At 36.9% G+C, this 22,438-nt stretch overlaps 3 protein-coding genes and 1 non-coding gene across 7 annotated transcripts; 3 read left to right on the top strand and 1 right to left on the bottom strand.

Annotated features, from left to right (window-relative positions):
• The first annotated feature begins 702 nt into the window (after window positions 1-702).
• On the top strand, window positions 703-775 carry TRNAR-UCU (transfer RNA arginine (anticodon UCU)). Its single transcript has one exon. It is a non-coding gene; the product is annotated as a tRNA-Arg (tRNA).
• Window positions 776-2,677: 1,902 nt separating this feature from the next.
• On the top strand, window positions 2,678-6,476 carry LOC149016735 (uncharacterized). The gene has a single exon (XM_089154819.1). The coding sequence runs from the start codon at window positions 3,277-3,279 to the stop codon at window positions 4,978-4,980; it is 1,704 nt and encodes a 567-aa protein (XP_089010945.1). The 5' UTR covers window positions 2,678-3,276; the 3' UTR covers window positions 4,981-6,476.
• Window positions 6,477-8,217: 1,741 nt separating this feature from the next.
• LOC149016734 (uncharacterized) lies at window positions 8,218-11,390 on the top strand. Its single transcript, XM_089154814.1, has 2 exons — window positions 8,218-9,143; window positions 9,260-11,390. Exons 1-2 carry the CDS (start codon window positions 8,787-8,789, stop codon window positions 9,869-9,871), a joined length of 969 nt encoding a protein of 322 aa, XP_089010940.1. The 5' UTR covers window positions 8,218-8,786; the 3' UTR covers window positions 9,872-11,390.
• A 3,322-nt stretch (window positions 11,391-14,712) lies between these two features.
• Window positions 14,713-21,183, bottom strand: LOC149016733 (serine hydroxymethyltransferase 7-like). 4 transcript variants are annotated; one of them, XM_089154813.1, is made up of 5 exons: window positions 19,831-21,183; window positions 18,376-18,580; window positions 18,172-18,289; window positions 16,220-16,294; window positions 15,209-15,296 (listed from the first exon to the last, which is right to left on the bottom strand). In XM_089154813.1, exons 1-4 carry the CDS (start codon window positions 20,881-20,883, stop codon window positions 16,228-16,230), a joined length of 1,443 nt encoding a protein of 480 aa, XP_089010939.1. In that variant the 5' UTR covers window positions 20,884-21,183; the 3' UTR covers window positions 15,209-15,296; window positions 16,220-16,227. The 4 variants fall into 4 exon arrangements, with proteins under 4 accessions (XP_089010936.1, XP_089010939.1, XP_089010937.1 ...); XM_089154810.1 differs by lacking the exon at window positions 16,220-16,294 and adding an exon at window positions 14,713-15,076 and having other exon boundaries at window positions 15,195-15,296; window positions 18,172-18,580; XM_089154811.1 differs by having other exon boundaries at window positions 18,172-18,580.
• Between the last annotated feature and the right edge of the window lie 1,255 nt (window positions 21,184-22,438).

Here is a 22,438-nt window from a genome sequence, read left to right as displayed (position 1 = left end):
CATAAATTCTATGAGTATGACAAAAACAGAAGAAAAAAAAATTTGCACAATAATAGTATGGAGTAAATAATATAAATGAATCATACCACACAGAATACCAAAATTGTTTCATATTAAATTTTTAAGGTATGGGCATCTTGGGCTTGCAACTCTAAGCTTAAGGACTCGTGGTCCTCTAAAACCCCCTTGCCTCCCTCTAGGATCACAGGTGAAATAGTCGGTCCACTAGACGTTGTCTCAATCTTGACAAAGATTTCATTGTAGAGCTCTATTGTTCAAAGAAGAAGAAGAAAAATAAAAAACACTAGTTTCTTTCTTGGTGTTTGTCATGGCCTTTTGGCCTGAGTTTTAATGTATTTTTTAATTTCAATGTTACTTTGGTTAAAGCTGTTTGACATGGTTGAGCTTAGCTCTCATTCTTGTATTTGATCCCCCTTTCTCCTTTGATTAATGATTTTTTTTTTTCATCCTTCAAAAAAAAAAAAAAAAATGAAATGACATATCTATTTAATATTATAAAGATACCATATAAATACCAACTTCGCATTGAATTGACACCTTTAGGCTAAACTGATTGTGCTAAGATATGATTGCAAGAAAATATCATATTGAAGATAAAAATTTCAGTTAAGATGGTGGGCCCAGCATGATCAGGCGATGTAAAGAATAGTAATTATGTCTTAATAGTAATATCCAACAACAGCGCCCGTGGCCTAATGGATAAGGCGTCTGACTTCTAATCAGGCGATTGTGGGTTCGAGTCCCACCGGGCGTGATTTACAAGCATTTTTCGAGGGTTTCAGTTTTTTTATTTTTATTTTTTTCCTTGATTGATCTGCAACGAGAAAAACAAACTGGATGGTGGGGACGCCAGCGTCAACACGTGTGTGGTCAAAAAAAAAAAAAAAAACCAATTTATTTGACACTTTCATTGCATAGATAAATAAAATTATTTTAAAATTTGCAAGATCAATGCTTGTTTGGAGGAGGTCAGAGTTTGAATCTCCTTGAGATCAAAGTTTCCCATATTATTATATAAATGCTCCCTCGAGAGTGTGCACGTAAAGTTAAAATAAACTTTAGATTTAAAAGAAAAAGATATTTAAGAGTTTTTCTATTCATAGAAGGAAGTTTCGGCGAATTTCGTAGAAAAAATGACAATATTTGTCGAAGCTTCACATAAATCTTGACCCAGTCGCTTGATATCTCTTTCTTTCGTTCGAAGAGTGACGATATTGACATTTGACCATACGTACATGAAAAATGATAGAAAACCTAACCAATTTCTATTTCCATTTCCATTTAAAAAGTCTTGTCTCAGCCATGTCTCGCATGCAAGATTAGATGGAATCTTCTTAGACATGGCTCACTTGATTCCAAACTTGCCCCATTGCTTTGCCATCGCTTCCATCTACCATTGCACTGTTGGGGTCTCAGCTGCGGTTCACTACTTGGTACCGGCACAAAATATAAGCAAGGGTAAACGCTATGCCTAATTGATGCATCTTTTGCTAGGGTTTCTGTCTTCATCTATGCAGTCTCAAAGTATCACTCAAGCAAAGGTTGTTAAATCAATCTCGAAAAATAAAAAGAAAAAAGAACAAATAAGAGAGCTTTATCATCCATTGTTCACGCAAATATTTAATGGTTCACTATCCTATTAAATACTTATGTACTTTAGAAGCTTAGCGATTCACATTCTTCAATCTAGGCTATTAATCTTATCATCTTCCTCAAAACACCCATCAACTCCTTCTGTGTTTCTATGTCAGCAAAATCTCGTCTTTAGGTTGACGAAATCTTGACAAAATTCGCCCGTTCATTAAAGAGCGAATAGACAAATTTTGCCGAACTTTTATTCCTTACTTATACTACTAAACCAAATCAATTAACAGTTTTAACAAATAGCTTCTATTCCTTAAGTTTTTCGTTTTGTGAACGCTTTGATTTTTTTTTGATTCATCACTTCTACCATACACCTACATTTGTTTTTAAAAAACGCAAACGATGGCATGGGAATGGCCGTTGCTTTCTCCCAGATCGTGCGGCCACTTTCCTTTCTTTTCTTTTCAAAATCAATAAATAATAATCACATCATGACATTTTCCTTTGTGTTTAGAATGAATAAAATTTTTTAGAACACCCAAGATAATTGGCACACTTATAAATTATTTCTTAAATTTGTACAATACTATACTTTTTTAGCAAATTCAACTAAGACAGTTCGATATTTTAATCGCATTGTCTTGGTAAAAAAACAACTATCAATTTGACATAGTCTTGGAATGTCCATACTAAGATTATTAAGTCCATAATTACTAATATCTTTTAACAAAGAAGTCATGATTCGTCTGTGATGATATATGTAATATCTCTTCTTTTGTACATATGAAAATCTTTAGAGTCAAAAGATTATTAATATTAAAGACTAATAAGGAAGGTGTTGAAAATTCTCAATTAAAAATCTTGTGTTTGCCAATGGTAGGATAGTCAAGCGGTTAACAACCTAACTTCCTATGGGGAGGTTTTGGATTAACACCCATCGGGCAATATATATATTAGTAATATTGCCCCTCTTAATATCAACTCGCCAACTCTCAAAAGAAAAAAAAAAAAAAAATAAAAAATAAAAATCTTGTTTTTGGATTTATCCCGCCCCATCGTTGACACTGTAAATTCAATCTCGAATCGGCGATTCCGAAGTTGGGCACCGTCCTCGGTGGTCTGTTGACTGTGGAATCCCAGAGTGAGAGATGCGACATGCGACATGCGACCGCACGTTTCTTTCTTTGATTCGAAGGAAACACTAATTACTTTTAATCTTCTTCTTCTGTTCTATCAATCAATCACGCGATCTTACTTACCAGAAAATTCTTGTGTTTAGAATCTTCCATTTTCTTACAAACCAGCAACGCAAAACTGCTTGCGCAGGCGATGGGGATGGTCAACTCTAAAACAGACTCTATTGATCTATCTGTTCATTTAAGGTTTGTGTTTTTGCTTTCTTTGATTAATTGATTCTCTCTTTGCTTCTAGTTTCATTATGGATCTTCCTAGTCCTATTTTCAGCTTCTGAAGAGTGAAGACCATTTTTCTGATATCAAATTCCTTTTTTCTCCTTGTAAAAATCTGTTTCTGTTCATGAATTACTACTGCTACATTGATTCTATTCAGAATTTGTTTTGTTCCCATTTTTCATCCTCTCAGGCTGGGTTGACCCTTTTCTCTTGACCACAATTCCTTTCAGATTTCTACAATTAGTTTAGCTTTAAGTAAATGATGATGGGTAGTTCATTACTATCCAGATCCTGGAATTTCAGGGCAGAAAACTGGGGACAAAATGTTCTTGCTCTTGTTGGAAACCTCTGCTTTAGTGTTTTTGTTTTTGGGGTCATAGTATTCACCATCATTGCTGCTACATATCAACCTGAGGATCCTCTGTTACATTCATCCACCAAAATCGACAACTTCCTCGAATCTGTCTCCAATGCCACTTTCCAGTCCGATGAAACAGTCGTCAAGACTGGTGAAGATTTCATGTCTTCTAATCAAACTGCATTTGATACTTTCATCAACATCACTGATGTCCCTGTAGCTGCCGAAAACCCACATGTTGCTGATTCTGATTGTGAGGGTCTTGACATGAATAAACCAGTTGATTGTAAAGATAAGAATATCTTTAATCTCCTCATGAAAGCATCCATAGAACATTTCAAGGATCTCCATTTCTATCGTTTCAGTAAACCTGTCCGTGGATCAAACGAGACTACTTGTGATATGGCATGGAGATTTAGACCCAACAATGGAAAAACTGTTGCATTTTACAAGGATTACCGTAGGTATGTGATTTCCAGGTCTGCAAACTGCGATTACACTGTGATTGGAATTGGAGATTACCATTCTGGCGTTAATGCCAAGAAGAGGAGGACCAATAAGAAAGATGGATTCGAGAAGAGTCCAAAGAATGCTTCAGATATCCGTTCTTCTCTGCCCGTTGTTGGAGAAGAAATCAATGATACACTTCCTGTGGTTGAATCTGAGAGTTCTTTTACTCGTGGTAAGTACTTGATTTACAGTGGTGGTGGAGACAGATGCAAACCCATGAGCCATTACCTCTGGGGCTTTTTGTGTGCTTTAGGTGAAGCTCAGTATTTGAATCGAACAATGGTTATGGACACAACAGTCTGTTTGAATTCGATTCACACTTCATCTCATAAGGATGAGGAAGGGAAGGATTTCAGGTTTTACTTTGATTTTGAGCATTTGAAAGAGGCTACGTCTGTACTGGACCTGAATCAATTCTGGTTAGATTGGGGCAAATGGCATAACAAAGATGGTTTGCGTCTTCTACTTGTGGAGGATTTTAGGGTCACACCCATGAAGCTTTCCAAGATGAAGGATACTGTGATCATGAGAAAATTTGGAAACGTTGAGCCAGATAATTACTGGCACAGAGTTTGTGAAGGACAGACAGAATCTGTGATCCAGCGTCCATGGAACCTCGTCTGGAAATCCAGAAGGTTAATGGCTATAGCTTTTGAGATTGCCTCAAGATTGGATTGGGATTTTGATTCTGTTCATGTTGTGAGAGGTGACAAGGCAAAGAATAAGGATCTCTGGCCACATTTAGATGCTGATACTTCACCTGAAGCCCTTATTTCATCTCTAAAGGACAAGATCCCAGAAGGGAGGCATGTTTTTATTGCTACCAATGAGCCTAATACTTCATTTTTCAACCCATTGAAGGACAAGTATTCGATTCATTTCCTTGATGATTATAAGGATCTTTGGAATAAGACGAGCGACTGGTATGCAGAGACCACAAAACTTAATAATGGAGTTCCTGTTGAATTTGATGGTTATATGAGAGTATCAGTTGATACTGAGGTGTTCTTGAGGGGCAAAACACAGATTGAGACCTTCAATGACCTGACAAGAGACTGCAAAGACGGGATAAACTCGTGCCACGCATCCACTTGATCAGGTTAAACTGATTTTTGAAGTTTTTTTTTTTCACTTGATACAGTATTTGGGTTCTTCCCATGAATCATCCGTCATTAATTTATCTACCAGTGGTGCTTTTTTGTTCATGAAACACTGATGTTCTGGTTAGTGGGAACTCTGTTTTTGGGTATTTTGGTTGTGGAAAATTTGTGTGTAGTTATTCTTGTACTCTCTAGGAATCAATTTAATTGTGTTAGTGACAGAATTCATCCTCTTCAGATTTGTAGTGCACAATGGAGTTCTTCTACTTACCATTTGCAAAGCAAATATATTGCCATGGTAAGGTTTTCAGCTTAATAGGATAGAAGCTTCAAAAACTTAATCAGAGTCCTCACAACCTTGCTAGAAACTAAAGTTCTATCAGAAGGTTGAATGCTCAATTGAGAAGCTAAGTACCAATATATTCAGTGATCACTTCGTTTATCCAGCAAAAGTGGAAGCCCTACATCCCCTAGAGAGTCATTTTCCTTTTCAAAGTGGAGCTAGAGAAGGTACGGGGCTATGGTAGTGGGAATCCAAAATGATTTTCACAGTTGAATATAAAACAAACCTCCTCAGCAGCACTACTGATTCATGGTCCAAGCAAGGTAATGCTTCTACACCAAACAAACAAAGTGATCACCCAGAATAATTATTGGTCCTTTCTTCTCACATATATAGCATCAGATTTTCACCCTTCTGGTATTCTTCTTTTAGGAACAGATGATTTTATATATAATATTTAAAGTGGAGGATTATTACATATACCATCTGGGAGACTCAACCCAGATGAACAACCCTTTTGATGGTATTCTTTCCCTTGAATTTTGTTCAACCAAAGCCAAATACTAGTATTTTTTTCTTTCTTTTTCTGGCTGGTGAACATCCTTAATCCCAAACCCCTTACAGGCCAGCCCAGTTGGATCTCAATCTTAATCATCAGAACTAGAAGAAAATAAAATCAATCAATCATAGGTCACTGGTGGGGTAGCAGAAGAGTTTTGAATGGAAAAGATGATCCTCTGATGAGACAATTAATTCTGGCCCACAACCTATCAAGTTAGTATGCTTCAAATTTTGAACAGAGTTGCTGATTGCTTTCTAGCTTCTAGGTATTACCTCCAGTCTCAACTGAACAGCATGAAACGCCAGAGACAGCAACTCAATCCAATTGCACTTTGACAAACAAATAAATAAGTTACTTAAACTTCATTGAAAATCTAGCTTAGAATGAAGTGACAATTAGTGGCCCACCAGAAGTAAGCTAGAACTCAATTTAATTGAATTAGTATAATAAGCAAATTCTTACCGGGAAGAAAAAGGAGGGAGAACATGATAAGAAAAATTTGTCAAGATTTTCGCTATCAAGATTCAAGATCATGACTTTCCCGAGCTGACTAGATATATTTTTCCCTTTTTGATCAATTTTTATTTCCTTTCCAGCAGCTCCTTTTCATTTTTGATGACAAATGTTTCCTATTAAAGCAAGCCTATGGATTCTGTTCTACCAAAAGCCTATGAGTTCTGTTTAAGCAACAATGTCATTCAGTTGTTGGGTCAAGAGCTGTGAAATAAGAAGGTATAATTTTATGGAGGACAATTTTTTCGATAAAAGTTTAGTTATATTAAATAAAATGGAAAAGGATAAAGATTTTCCATTGTGTCAATAACCATTGTTTTATGATTTTATCCTAGTCAGAGATTCTAAATCTAGGATTATATACTGCATCATGAGAGTCGGACATATTGAATAGGAGCACACAGTTGATCCTCTGCCACTAAAATTATCAGAAAATCTGCTATTGCATTGGCTTCATCATGGAATGCATCTGAAATCATAGTTGAGTTTAATTTACTTGAAAAAGAAGAGGTTGAGGTCAGTCTTTAACACTGGATCTCAATTGTCATAACTTTTGAGTATTTTTCTTTTGAAGTTGGCCAAAATGTAATGCTTCTGCACAAGCAGGGTGTAGGGTAAGCATAATTCCCTCCTCTGCAATTTTTGATGAAAGGGTATTTCGATATCTTGACCTTATGCTGTAAGTGGTCAACCAACCATTGCACCAAAAACTACCACTATTTTGATTGGAAGAGACATCAATGGTGTACCCAAACGAAAGGCACATTGAGGAATAAATAATAAATAGAAGTCTTTGGTTCCTTCCCCATGAGATCCCAGAAGACGAACATACTCTTGAGTGTCCCATTCTTCAAAAACCCACGAGCACTCAACAGAACACAGGAAGATAAAAATATAATTTTAGGGATAAGATACTTTAACACCCTCCCTCTTCCCCTCTCTTTTCCCCACTTCTCATCCAGCAAGAAACACTGGAAATCTAACCCCCAAAAAAGAAAAAGGAAAAAAAGAAAAGAAAGAAAAAAAGAAACACTGGAAATCAACACTGCCACTCACAAGATTTGAAATCGAGAAAGGAACTGGGTGGTGTTCACAATTAGTGTCATCTGTCATGGATAGTGCTCCATATTATGTAAATGTAACCATAGACATCCACTGCTTAGATCTAATTATTAAAACAAGTAAACCCAAAGATCAGAGAAGACCCATATGAACCTTTCAATGTATGGAGTCTTTTTAATTATGATTCTCTTGAGATAACCCAAGTTTTTACTTTCTAGATCAGACCATTTTGATTTGTGGACCAAGAACATGATCCATCCAAGAGATGACCCCACTAATTGAGTGCCAAGGATCATTGACTTAGTGGGTTTTGTGCACTGTAAGGATTGTAGGGAGCATCATGTGTTCCATTAGGGAAAAAGAATAATAAATCAAAATAGAATGTTTTGGGGAAACCATAAAAAGACGAATTTTGTGCATTGTAAGAAGATATAGATCTCAATACAAGGAGCCTCATCATTCCTTCCTTCTGTCTTTTGAAAAATCAAAGTAAAATAATCTAATACAAAGAGAGGAAAACAAAGGAGCAAGTCAGTTGCTCGAGGAAGAAAAAGAGGACGGAACATTTTTTTTTTTTTTTTTTGGTTGTGAGGACGGAGCACTTCATCAAAGGATGAAACTGTCAAATCCATATTAGATAGGAATATGGAATAATGGAAGAATAAGAACCAGAATCTCAGTCAACACAGTCAAACTTAATTTACCCCCCCCCCCCCCCCCCCCCCCAAAAAAAAAAAAAAAAAAATCCATAACATTACATTTACAGTTACACATCCATATGCACAGAAGCAAAGAATGTGGAACGAGATAGTACAGTGCTCACTACCACCCAGCTACCCATCTCAATCTCTTGTGTATGCTTCTCCTTTCTCTTTTCCCTTTCCTCTATTGCTATATACATCTTCAATCTCTTGTGTATGCTTCTCCTTTCTCTTTTCCCTTTCCTCTATTGCTATAGACATCTTTGGAGGGGTTTAAGAGGAAAGAAACACAGAAAGAGAAAACAGGGTTTGATAGGGAAGAAAGAAAGAGAAGATATTTGATGAGAAGCCATGAAAATTGTGTCACTATTGCGTTTTTGTTTTCCTTTTTTTGCACTTGGTTCTTAATTTGATTTTTCTTCTTTCTGCCCATTAAACAATGAAAATGGCAGATTCCCAATCATCCTTTCCCCTCTGTAGGAAACACCCATCATTGCTCCCAACCATCCCTTTTTTCTTCATGGAAACCAGAGCTTTTAATTCATTCCCTGATTGATATTCTTTTCCTCTCGTCCCTTCTCTTCTTGTTCTGCTTCACCTTTGTTCTTTCCATTTAAATATCTCGTCTTTGTCAATTTTTTTTCTCTTTGCTATACCTTATTCCTCTTCTTTACTTTCTTATGATGGATCCTTCATCCACCTCTGTCAATGGCTTCTATTCGTTTCTCACGCGTGGGATTGATGATCTCGAGCGCTCTTTTCTCTCGGACAACTTCATGTCAATTCAATTCCTTCAAAGGGTTCTTTCCTTACTTCGATCTTTCCATACCCAATTAACCATTTTGGTTCAAAAGCTGCATCTACCTGTGGGAGAGAAATGGTTGGATGAGTACATGGACGAAAGCTCAAGGCTTTGGGAGGCCAGCCATGTCCTCAAGTCAGGAATCTCAGGCATGGAGAATTACTATTCTGCAGGAGCTGAGATTGCTTCGACCCTCGATGCCCATCACAATCTGAACCCACAGTTATATCGTCAGGTCCTTAATCTTAAAACAAGAGAACCCAAAATCAGAATCCCCTGCTTTCTTTCTTTATTTATTTTCTGATCAAGATCAATGAATTTGGTTTCTCTTGTTTATTTTTGATGGTATAGGTTGTCAGGGCAATCTCTGGATGTCGCAGAGAAGTTGTGGGTTTGGAAGAGGAGAACAGAGCTTTAATGGAAAACAGAATCCAGCACCTGTCCCTCAAGTTCGATGAGAACGTCTCGGTTGAATCCAGACTCAATGGATTTAATGGGTTTCGTGGTGTTCTTTATGCAATGAGGAACGTGAGCTCACTTCTTCTAATGATCTTACTCTGCGGATTAGTGTATTGTTGGCCAGATTCGAGTTTCAGAAGAGCAGGATACGAAGGGAGCTTATTCTTTGGATCACCTTTCATGGTCTCCATGTCAAGGCTCCAGCAGAGAGTCGCAGCTGAGATCAGTCGGATTGATGGGCGTCCTGGGGTCCTTCTATACGAGTTCAGAAGGGCCAAGGTAGCCATGGATGAGGTGAGAGCAGAACTGGAGAGGATGGGTACACAGGGAGGACTTTCAGAGTGTGAATCTCATGTAGGACTAAGAGAAAGGGTGGAGAACTTGGAAGGGTGTTTTGGGGATTTGAGATCTGGAGTTGAAAGCATCACTGGGCAGCTTGATGATTTCTTTGACGAGATTGTTGAAGGGAGGGAGAAGCTTTCAGACATTTGCAGTCACAGGTAGAAAGAGAGAGAGAGAGAGAACTGTTTAAATAGGAAAGGAGAAGTAGTTCTTGGATGGTTGGTTGGTTGGTTGATATGTTCAGTAAAGTAGTTTTTTTTTTTCCTTTCTTTTTTAATTTTGCTTGTAGTTTTTTCTAGTATTCTCTTTGTTTGCAGCCTACTTACAGAAGAAGATTTTGAGATGAAAGAACACTCTTGAAGAAGAAATTTTTGGGGTAAGAGAATATTAAATAATTAAAAACGTGGGTATGGCTTTCAGGGTCACCATCCAAAGAGAGAGACAAAGAAGACAAAGGGAACATCGGATCCAGAAGCTTCAATTGAAAGCCAAAGGAAGTATCCCCTCTCAACTAATCTCAACTCTCTCACTGCCCCCCATAAGAAAAAAGAGAAAAATAGCGGCTGTGGCTTTCTTCTCCTTTGTAAAAAGAAATATTACAATATTATGTTTGCAAAAGTAAGAAAAGGAAAGGCAATTGCTTGTCTTCTCTTTGATTATAAGGTTAGAAAACCAGACCTTAGACACAAATCCCATTTTAGAATATATCAAAACATTGAGAGATTTTGACTAGTAAACAAGAAATAGGAAATGACTGTCTGCTTGGGTGTTTTCTGATCCTTCTTCTTCATTTTCTCTGTTTGATCATTTTCTGTGTTTTAAATCATCTTCTAGTGTCTTCCTCATTTCTTCTTTAGGTTGGGTGGGAACTTTCATAGTGATTTGGTTAGCAATATAATAAAAATACTTATTCATTTCCTTTGTGAAACAATGATGAAGAGGACTGGGGATTGCAGGTAATTCCTGCATTTACTTTAAATTTTGAGTGGCATTTCTTTTTCCTTGTAGAAGCTTTTGTATGATTCGGCTACCTTGAAAGCAATGGAGTTGATAATGAGAGTCTCTCAACTCTGACATGTATACTTGATTCTTCTTCTTTTCAGATCTTTTATGTGGTTCCTTTTAAGATCCTTTGGTTGTGAACTGGTGATGATACATCAAATTGAGTCACTTTATTTATGCAGTTTTCGATATCATAATTGGCATCTTTCACAAGGGATTGATGCTTTTTCAGATTCAAAAAAATCTCAGGAAAATCAAGTGTCAGAAAACAGTAAAGTTTGAGACATTGATGATAGTTTTGCTAGAGATCATCCCATTGAACATACAAACCTATGGGCGGCTCTCTGGCTTTTGGGCTGTAGAGGTTCAAAACACTTAAAAGGGTACAGTTATGATGGTTCTATCTTCTGGGGCTAAAATGATCATAGCTTTGTCATCATTATCCAAGTGCTTTTATTTTTTGTTTTTCCTCGAGTAGTATAATATATTGACATCATAATGTATTAATATGTTAGAATATCATAATTTTTTTTGGGTAGAAACTAGAAAGGTTAGAATATCATAATTGATGTAGATAAAAGATTTATCATTCAAAGATTTCAATTCCTGTCTTGCAACTAGAAGGTACCTAAATCATATCTGGAATACACTTCCCTACTTTCAAATGGTAACCACACTATTCTTCATCTTATGCCCAGATTATCCTGAGATATGGATTATATATTGGTTAGTGTTTTTGGTATAAATATGCAACTTCTACAACTGATTTTTGAGATTGTTATTATTATTATTATTATTATTTTATGAAAAAGCTTTCTTTTCTTGTACAATTGTTCTTTGGTTTCAATCCTACACCGATGTCCTTCCTGTGCTCATTAAACTGATGCAATATTGCTGTCTTTAGCTTCTTCATTTTTGTGAAAGTGAGTTGTGACCAACCTCTTCGTCTTCACTTGTTTGTTTTAATTTTCAACAAAATTACTTGACGTCTCTAAGAAGTCTACTATTGTAGCCCTACCTCTCACTCTGACTTCTCTGTATAAATGACATTAAGAAGACTGACTGAAAAATGACAATCACATAACTACTAAGATTGAATCTCTTCCTTTTGTTACCATAAAAAAAATCTCTTCCCTTACCCAAAAAAAAGAAAAAAAAAAGAAAATCTCTTCATTTCATTTTCTGTTTGTTGTTTTCGAATTATTAAAATAAAAAAGGTTAATATTCGTGGCTGCCTCGTTACCTCTAGATCAATACATCGTACAATCAAAATTATCCATTCATGTATTGAATACATTATTTATAAGAAAAAAATAATAAAAAAAAAGGTACTAAGCCCAAGTCATTTCATGTTTGATCGATAAATTTCACTTTATTTTGTATCTAATTTGGAAAGAAAAAAAATCTTCTGCTCTGCACATCTCCCTGCTACGCATAGCAGCACTACAAATTGACATGTGACATATTCTTAATAAATGGTTCAGATTAAAATATTAGGTTTTAAGTGAAAGTGACCTGTTATGACCCATTTTAATGAAAAAATAACCCATTTTTTGGATCCAATTCTAAATATGGTTGCAGAGGATTTTTCTCCCATCGTGTTCCTCTCAATCCCTTCGTCTCTCTTGCTCCATCTCCCTTTTTTGTAGAGGATTTTTCTCCCAGTGGATGTTTTTTTCTATGTTCATCAACAATCAAAATCTACTAGAAATTTTAATTTTTTTTTCTTTCCGTCTGGTACTTTGAACTTTGAAGCATTGAAATAAGAAGAATGGTGGATATCGCTCTATTGATTGTGGAAGACTACGATAGTAGAATAACCAGAAGCATTAAAAAAGGTGGGATTGGAAACAAGCAAGATGAAGACCTTCTCTCTTCTTTCTCATTGGAGTCTCAGTGAGTCCTCTTGGATCAAGGAAGTCCAAGTGAAATTTAATTTCGCCAAAAGGACTCGTAGTCCTAAATCTGAAGTTAGTCTTGCTGCCATTGACGGTTTCTTCTTGGCTTTTCAGAATTTCATCCATGTTGATGATTTATCTTTCCTTTCTTTTGCTGTTCTCGGTGTGACCTTCAACTCGCAGGGGCGGAGCCAGGATTGAAAATGGAGGGCGGCCGAATGTATGTGGGCCAATGTGAGACCCACTGTAGGTCCCATCTCAGAATATATTATTATATTTTAATGGAGAGTCTACATTAAAAATTAGGTAAATTAATAGAAAATTCGTAAGTGAGAGAGAGAGAAAGGAATAATTTGAGAAAGAGAGAGTGAATACCTGATGTGGAGAAGATTTAGGAAAATTTCAAACTTTGTTAACTACTTAATATTTTGTGATACGTGTGAGAAAAAAAAAGGAAAAAAAAAAGGAATAAAATAGGAGATTCATGAGAGAATAAATAGAAATGAAAATAGGAGAGAATATATAAGGAGAAATTCATGGATCGTGAGTTAGTTTTTAAGTTAATTTTTAATTAGAATTTAACCTTTTATTCCTTAAAACTAGGGATTTAATGACAACCATTAGATAGAGATTATGAATGACATTTGTACCCATCATCTTTATCTTAGAATTTTATTTTTAATTTTTGGAGGGGGCCAAATAGTGGTATTTCACATTTAAAGATAGAGAAATAAGGAAAAAAACAAGGATATTTACAATTACAAAAAATCCGGGGGGGGGCATGGCCCCCTCCGGTCCAAACGTGGCTCCGCCCCTGCCTTCAAGTCTAGCAGAGAAACTTCTGAGAATGAAGAGCTTCTTTCTTCTCCTCCGAGTAAGGATCCCTGCGAAGTGACGGAAGGGAGCCTATGTGTACCTCTGCCCAACGAGTCGCATAACCTAAACAAGAAGGAGAGATATGGGGAGATAAAGGAGGAAGAGAGAAAATCCAAGTATGGGTTTAACCCTGCCCCCTACCCCCTGCCCTATGGTATGTTAGATGGGTTTAAATTTTGAAATATCATACTTACCCATTCCATTTTAATCTCAGCCATTAAATTCAATAATATCCATGTGTTAGCATGTGGTGCTGCGCTGCTATGTATTGCAGACAATTTGCATAGTAGACGATGTTTCTCCATCTAATTTCTTCAGATTCTAAGAAATAAATAGTGTAGATGCAAAATTTATCGGTACTATATACCATAAAAATTTTAAATAACTTATGCAATAACACGAAATAATGATTACTTAAGGGCCAGTTTGGTTACATGAATCCAGAGATTTGAAATCTTTGGATTCATAAATGGGAGATTTATACCTGTTTGGTTGTGTGAATCCCTGGATTCATGAAATCTGAGGATTCACCTTTTTATACTAAAATCATGAATTTGTAGATTTATGGGTATGAGGTGAAAACTAAAGATTTTATCCTTACTATAAAAACGCTAAAAATTTGAACCATGACTTCATTGATGTTTTTTCAGGATGAATTTATAGATTTCATTCCAAAGATTCAGGCTAACCAAACAAACCCTAAAAAAATTCTTTTAAGTTTTATAAGTTTCAGTTCCTTTCCCTTTAATTTCTATTCCAACCAAATATGATGTTAATGACTGTAAAGATTCTGGGCATCTTTTTCTTTCCTGTAAAATTGGTACTAAGACCGATGACGACCTTCCAGTTCAGATTTGGAGTATTCACAAACGTTTTCTTGCAGCTAATGATGAACAATCCCAAAAAACAAAAACAAAAACAACAGAGGAAAGAGGTTCGAGAGGACTCACAGGATATCTTGTGGGAGATAACCTAGCCACAATGATAGAATCAACCCACCAGAAGAAGAATCAACAGTATACTATGGATTTTTTTGTTCATATTTATCGGCTTCCTGTATGGAAGTGAAAAATATGAAGTTAATTTCTCAGCCTTGATCTGAAACAGGCATTTAAGATCTTACTTTGGTTTTTCCTTTTACCTTCACAGATGGTATATGCACTGCACTGATTGCAGAACCAGATGAAGAGCCGTAATACGAGCTACACACTGGAAGACTGGAACATATATCATCTCTTTCCCAATTAAATTTGATACTCTTCTGCAATCTGTAATTATACATCATTTCTTTTTTCCATTGAATTTGACCCTTTCTGTTGTCTGTCAAAAAAAATAAATAAATCGACATATTTTCCCAGCTCAACACATTATATATCGAATCCAGGCATTGCAAATTGAGATGCAAAAGCTTCGACCCGGCTCCGAAGCTCAACAATATCCCTGTTGTTCTGGAGACCCTTGAGAAAATCCCTCTGCAATTTCCCATGTTCCCTCTGCACAATACTTGCTATTTGTGCAGCCCAAAGGAGAAAGTCAGCTATTGTCTCAAAATCAGCCTCTAAGCAACCTCTCGTTGTCATGGCAGGAGTACCTGAAACAATAATAAGATAAAAGAAACTATGAATATAGCAACATCAACCATGACAGCAAGATCCTTTTCAGGGGGATTGGAGTTTTTAAGTGTAACATTGGTCAAAGCTTTTACTTACCAATCCTCACACCTCCAGGAGATATTGTACCATTATCACCAAATATGGCACTTTTATTTACAGTAATGTGGCACATCTCACAGACCTTTTCATAGCTTTTACCTACAATATTGAAAAACAGAAATGTAAGAAAATGTCACAATGGAAACATGTCAGACTACTACACTAATAATGCATAGGATGAATGATGGGCATGATTCTTGCTATTCTGGAAACAATCACAGACATTTGCGGTTACCAAAGATTTCTGTGTCATCAATTATTCCAAAAGTACTACAGGACATACCCAGAGGGCGCAAGGGACTTTGCTTGGATGGACCATCAAGCCAAACACCATGGGCCGTCAGATCGGAATTTCAGTCGAAATTTTGATCTCAACCATTGAAATTCAACGATGAGATTCAATTTCGACCAAGATTTCAGATCTGATGGTCCGAAATCTCTCGGCTTGACGGTTAAATGCGCAAGACCCTTTAGCAAGTCCCAAGGAGGATACAAATAGGTGCAGTGGTAAGAAGAGGAAAAGATGATCTGGAAAACTGTTCATATGTCAGGTTTAGGTGTAGATCACATACTTAAGTTCCAGATAGACAAAGCACAAATGAAAAGGTGAACTCAGTGCCAAAGACTTCTGCACAAGCAGACTCTGGGGGGGCAATTTCCCTTTGCAGTCTTACCCCACCAAGTTTTGCTCGAGAAGGCTGTTTCAACGCCTTGACCTTGGGGTTACAACCATGGTCCACCAACCGTTGTGCCAAGGCCCGCCACTACAAGCACACATACTACTTGAAAAATGCAACCTTACTGGCATTAACCATTCCTTGTCATGGTTAATTAGTCATTTAATATCATTTGGGGGAAAAAAGGCATAAAATGACATTTACTGGAGTGCAGTCCAAGTCTTCTCTTCTACTTCCTCTAAAAGATGGTCACATCATCAAATGACATCCACATGAGAATGTCACAGTTAAAAAAAAAAACTTCAAACAACATCAGTTGACTTCTTGGTCATTGATAACACTCACATTGACCCTCATTGCTCCCTTCTTTGATTTTCTTCTCTCATCAATTGAAATGCAAAATCCTGAACCACAATGCATCTAAGAGCATCCCACCAATCAGTAGATCTTCCAAAACAAGTAGTCAACAAATGGCCAGTGTGCATGGCTTTAAATCAGACTGGAAACCATGATTCCCACTTCAGATAAAAAAACATGATTAAAAAAATGAAGGGTGATAAAGTTGCATAGAAGTAACTGAAACAGTCATCATTCATTTACTATTTTATTGGGATTCTATGTAAAAAAGGCAATTCATTGTATTTTTAAGTACTTGTACAGTTTCTTATGCTAGTTGGATTAATTCTACTAACATTTAGACATTTCAGAAGAACAACCTCACGTTCTCATTACACATCAACTCTCTCATAAGGAAAATCTCCATAGGTTGATCCTACTAAGTTTAAGGACTTCAGATTCATCCACCATTCCCCTTCTTCACCCTTTCCCCAGGGAATCCTCTAGATCACAATTCTCCAATTCCAAAGGTTCACATGATCATCAAAGTATCTAGGGAAAAGATCTAACAACCCTCATAAGGTTTTGATGATCATAGACACATATAAACAATATCTAACATTCTACCCGTGTGCTTAAGATAGATTAATATTTTACAAGATTAGTGTTTTTATTAAACTAATTATATGGGCAAAGAGGATCACTGAGTCAGTCCTTGGGAGTATAACAGAATTTCAGATCTACTTCTAAGAAAGCCCATAGATTGTCTGTTGGCAGACTGTGAGCTAAAATAGCCTGATCGACTGACAGCATTCCAAAAGGCTCATGGTACATAACGTAAGAGCCTCCTGGTTGACCATCAGCCCATGGTCAAAGCCATCATTGATCGGGCAACGACCATGAAGACAGCTGGCACTCCAATGACTAGAATGAGTAGCCGATCGTGAGATCACCCAAGCTGACCGTAAGTACAAAAATACCACCTTTTTCTATTGGGACCATTTCAGCTCAACCTTTTGCTATAAACAGGGGGTCACTATGACTTTCAAAGTCATGAATCCCAAGGCGAAGAAAAGCTCTTGTTATTGTGCCTAAAACTCAAGCCACCTAACCTCCCTAAAATCCAAATCCCTTTCATTCCCTCTTCTTGAAGAAGGTAGGAGTGTTGATCTCAAGGTAGAGATTGGGGTTGGAGGCTGATCAATTACTGCATCCATTTCATACAAAAGGGAAGTGCCGCCCCTTAGGTATTTATAAGTGTTTACATTTCACTTAATTTTTCTTGTTTATTTATTATTGGGTGCTCTTTCCCAGAATCAAAGATTATGAAAAGGTGTTCTTGCCTGAACCAAGAGATTTGCAGGAAGGTGTTGTGTCCTCACCCACTGTACCGAAGGGGCATACTAGTGGAATCCTTCTAGAGGTCTAGACGGCAAACCATTATAGAATCCTGTGTCTTGTCTAAATTGCTTTATTTTATTTGCTCTAAATTTTTAATTATTAATTAATTGCAAAGACAAGGCTATACCACTAGTTTCAACCTATCATGCCCCCCCCCCTCTTTTTTCTTCTAGGTTGACTTGAAAAGCCAAGCTCCAAAGCTTAGGATAAAGGTTGCATCTAACACTTGTCTATAAGATCTAAACAGATCATGATAAAGGTCTAGGTAAAAATGAACACTACCCATACCACATTCAAGTAAGTCTCAACTCAGGCCAGCTAACATCTGAATTGGATATATAAAAGTAAATCTATATAAACACCAAGAATAGGAATTTAATACAGAATTTGATGCCTAGAAAGTTTATCATTAGTTTGATATGGCTTCCTCTTTTGTGTTCTCCCCAACCCCCCTAAAGAGAAATTGCAAAGGGGGAAGGGGGTATTATCATCGTGGATAATAAAGAAAACAGTACTGATTCGTGATGTCAGAGTGAGAGAGAGAGAGAGGAAGATGGTACCTGTCAACCCCATAAATCTGAGATCCCAAAGTAACAAATGATTGTCTGTTCCTCCAGTGACCAATCTGCATTTTCTTCTCAGCAAAGCACATGCTAAAGCCTGGGCATTGTTTTTCACCTGCTTTATATATGCTTTGTATTCAGGAGAAGCCACTTGTTTTAAGGCTATTGCAAGTGCAGCTATATGATTATTGTGAGGCCCACCTTGCAATGATGGAAAAACAGCAAAGTTTATTCTTTCCTCAAAGTCATATTCATCACTATCATCTCCATGATTCAGCATAACACTGCCTCGCTTCCTCAGCTTTTTGCCTTTCCTATAAAATATTATACCTCCACGAGGACCCCTGAGATTTTTGTGAGTTGTGGAGGTAACAATATCACAGTAATCAAATGGGCTAATACATTCCTGTAGAAAGCACATCAAGACACGTTAGCAACAAAGCATGGCCACTGTATGACTTAAAACTTTAGAAAGTTCCTCTACAACCAACATTACCCTAGAATGCATGGTGATGATGACCCTTTACTGTGTAGTAAATGAAGGTTCAAGAGCATGCTTTAGAAAATGAATTACCCATCGCAAGGTGTACTATAAAAATGGAACATTGTGAAAAAAATGTAAAGTTTCAAAGAGGAAGAAAATCGAGAAAGCAAACATAACACATTAGTCTAAAGAGCCAGATCCCAAGAATTCACAAATTGCATGAAGCAAACTTAGAGTTTCACTAATCCCAAGCACAAGCAACTAAATCAATTGTTATAAACATAAAAGAAGTCTTCATTGGTTTGATAAGACCCAATAATCAAATCAAAGCATTAAAGAGTTTAAATACTCTGAGCTCTTTCATAAATTACCACTTGCTAAAGCAAGATAAAATGCCTACAAGTAAATACGGGCTTTAAATCATAATCTATCATAATGATTCTGAGTAAAACACTTGAATGTTTAAATATCATACCCATGTCAGTATGTCAACTCAAATAAAAGTCTACACACCAACAACTCTTCAGTGTCTTCAACTGAACATTTTGTGAATGAGAGAAGAGATAAGCCCTCTGCAAATAGGAATTATATAAGCACATCCACGACACCTTTCTGTTATAAAATGCACTACTATACCGACCCAAGGAAGATATAGTGATGATGATAGTAATAATAATTGTGCAGAAGCTTCTGGAGACATGGTCAGGATAAAATTTTCCTTTTCTCGATAGGTGCTATTGACACAAGTATTTTTTTTGCTCAGTACAGAAACTAAGAGTCTGCCTTTTAGCCCCAATAGCTAAAACCAGGGAATTTCAGATTTGAAATGCCTATTTGTGTTTTCAATTAAAAAATGCATAAAGAAGGAGATTGCAACTATGATGCACAAACCAAGTTAAAAAGGCGACACAACAACAAACCACAATCCAATTTAAAAGAAGGGGCGGGCGGGCTTACAAAAGTGCACAAGGCTCCCATTGTTGTACAGGATATGAGGATTATAATCCATTCAAAAGCCGAACTAAAGTGGATTTAATATCCAATAAAGAAATTAAAAAAATTAAGGTATATAGAAAATAATAAAGAGAGACCAGAGCATTAGCGCATCGGGAAGTAGCAAGAAAACATAACTTGCAGAACATACAAAACCACATAGCAATTAGCATACACACCTTTGCCGCAACGAGACCACTGATATGAGCCATATCACACATCAGCACTGCTCCGCACTTGTCTGCAATTTGTCTGAACCTTGGATAATCCCACTCACGAGGGTAAGAGCTCCCACCACAAATAAGGATCTTGGGCCTATAATCGAGTGCCCTTCCCTCAAGCTCGTCATAATCAATGTAACCTGTGTGTGGATTCACCTTATATGGAAGAGACTCAAAGAAGATTGATGCGCCAGAGACCTTCTTCCCACTTGGAGTATAGTAGCCATGGCTCAAGTGCCCTCCTGATGGGGAATCTAATCCCATGATCCGATCCTTAGGAAGAAGAAGACCCGTGTAGACTGCAAAATTAGCTGAGGTACACGAATATGGCTGAACATTCACACCCCAATGCTGACAGTCAAGATGGAAAGCAGCCAGAGCTCTCTCCCGACAAAGCGTTTCAATCTGATCAATGTACTGATTTCCACCATAATACCTAGCCCCGGGCATTCCTTCAGAGTATTTGTTTGTTAAATGGCTACCAAGAGCTTCCATCACAGCCCGACAGACGAAATTCTCCGAAGCAATCAGTTCAATTCCTTTGAACTGTCTCTGCTTCTCCTTCTCCATAATTTCATGAATATCAGGATCAGCAATACAAAGTGGCTGATTCCCCCAAGCCCGTACGGCGGCCCTCCTCGATTCAATCCCTTGCTCAATCGAAACCCATTTCGAAGGATTCAAAGACGACGACGAAGACGTGGATGAATCCGAATCTCTTCGCCTCTTCAAACACATGGGATGACCGAGGAGACTGAATTCCTCATCTTCCTTCTGTTCATCCTCTCTTTCCTGCTGCATACCAACCCCTGCCACATTCTCCCGATTCTCGGGTTGTTGCTCAAGCAATTGTAATGGAATCGACGGAACCGGATGCGATGGATCACGGAAACTGGAATCAATTTGTAATGTGATTGAATCATCGGCAATTGTAGCCCGTGGAATCACAGGCAAGGAGTGAGATGGGTGAAGTCCTAAAGAGAGACCCGATTGTGCGTGCGATAGATCCATAAATGAAATAAAATCTCAAAATGTTCAAGCCAAACCCTAATAATCGCACCACAATTTGTTCGGAAAAGAGAAAAAATATATGAAAGAAAACCTACCTTTAGCAGATAAATTCAGAGCTGATAACAAGAGTAACAACAACAGGTACAGAGAAAATGGGTTCTGAAAGAGTTGCAGTGGCCATAGCTATAACGAATTTCAGACGGAGCTTCCATAGAATAGATCAGAAACCCTAGAGCTACTACCGAGAGAGAGAGATAACAGCGAGGGGGTAGCGGTGGTGCTTTGGCTTGGCGACTATGGTGATGGGGTAGCTGGTGGTGGGTCTTTGTTTGTTAATAACCAAAAAGGGAAAGTTGCACCTGGATGCAATTTCGGGTATGTACGAACTACGAACCACCGGTTTAAACATCGAACCGTTTGTGATCATGCCATTGAATACCATAGCTTTTGACCCAAAAGAAAAAGTATATTTTTTTAGGTAATCAGAAAAAAAATTCAGTGCCCTCGTCATGATTGAATGGACCCCATGATAATATAGTCGATTTTGTTTGTCTGGTTCATTCCAGAAAAAAAATCATGTGCTGTGCACAACAGTGCATTTTTGTATCAAATGATTGGTTGAGATTAAAAGCTTAATTTTAAAATTTAAAAATCCTCAATCTTGTATTTACTTTATTTTCTCAGCCAATCATTTAGTATATATGTGCACGGTTGTGCACAACACAAGATGTTTTCTCAAGTTCATTTTATATTTCTTCCAAGTCTTTGAGAGTAGCTATTCCAGGTAGGTGCTTGTCAATATCCGAATAATAATTCTATTGGATTAATAGCTTGAAATTCATTACTTGGTTAATCTAGAAGATAATCTCATTCGAGAGTAAGACACAGATGTGGACTTCTTTCTTAATGTGTAGAAAATACAGACTTCTATTAATTAAGATAGAGATTTGGCCAAGCAAATGCATGAAAGTCAGACATTTGTAGAAATACATTTTTAAACAAAGAAAACATTGTGAAACCATTCTGGAAAATTTAATTGCTGAATTGAGTTACTTGAGAATGGAGATTTAAAAAATCTAGAGATTTAGATTTCAAATTTATGGAGTCATGGTTGATAAAATTAATTGTTTGGTAAACCTAAATCTTTGGAATGAAACTTGTAGATTCATCCTTAAAAAAAATCAATGGAGTAATGGTTCAAATGTTTAGCGCTTTTATAATAGGGATGAAAACTCTAGGTTTCACCTTTCATCTCATAGCCATAAATTTACATATTTACATTTTTAGGCCTGCTTGGTTATATGAATTTGAGAATTATACCCGTTTGGTTGTAAAAAACTCTTAGATTCATGAAATCTAGAGATTCACCTTTTTACACTAAAAACATTAATTTGTAGATTTATGGGTAAGGGGTGAAATCTATACATTTGCACATTTACAAAAATCATGTCGATCAAATAGTTTTTTAGGATGAATCCATAGATTTCATTCCACAACGAAACATCTTATTTTATAAATTATAACTCCATAGATATGAAATCTATAGATTTAAAAT

This window comes from Hakea prostrata, chromosome 5 (assembly GCF_041222555.1).
Source record: "Hakea prostrata isolate BN-2017 chromosome 5, UWA_Hpros_2, whole genome shotgun sequence".
Taxonomy (NCBI): Eukaryota; Viridiplantae; Streptophyta; class Magnoliopsida; order Proteales; family Proteaceae; genus Hakea; species Hakea prostrata.
This window is presented reverse-complemented; position numbering and strand designations above follow the sequence as displayed.

What these genes read in the sequence shown, in the direction of transcription:
- LOC149016735 (XM_089154819.1), top strand. Translation starts at nt 3,277, where the DNA reads ATGATGATGGGTAGTTCATTACTATCCAGATCCTGGAATTTCAGGGCA.
- LOC149016734 (XM_089154814.1), top strand. Translation starts at nt 8,787, where the DNA reads ATGATGGATCCTTCATCCACCTCTGTCAATGGCTTCTATTCGTTTCTC. An exon ending in ACCCACAGTTATATCGTCAG is followed by an intron (nt 9,144 to 9,259) that starts GTCCTTAATCTT and finishes TTGATGGTATAG; the next exon opens with GTTGTCAGGGCAATCTCTGG.
- LOC149016733 (XM_089154810.1), bottom strand. Translation starts at nt 20,883, where the DNA reads ATGGATCTATCGCACGCACAATCGGGTCTCTCTTTAGGACTTCACCCA. An exon ending in GTGGTCTCGTTGCGGCAAAG is followed by an intron (nt 18,581 to 19,830) that starts GTGTGTATGCTA and finishes TGCTTTCTACAG; the next exon opens with GAATGTATTAGCCCATTTGA. An exon ending in TCCTGGAGGTGTGAGGATTG is followed by an intron (nt 15,077 to 15,194) that starts GTAAGTAAAAGC and finishes TTATTGTTTCAG; the next exon opens with GTACTCCTGCCATGACAACG.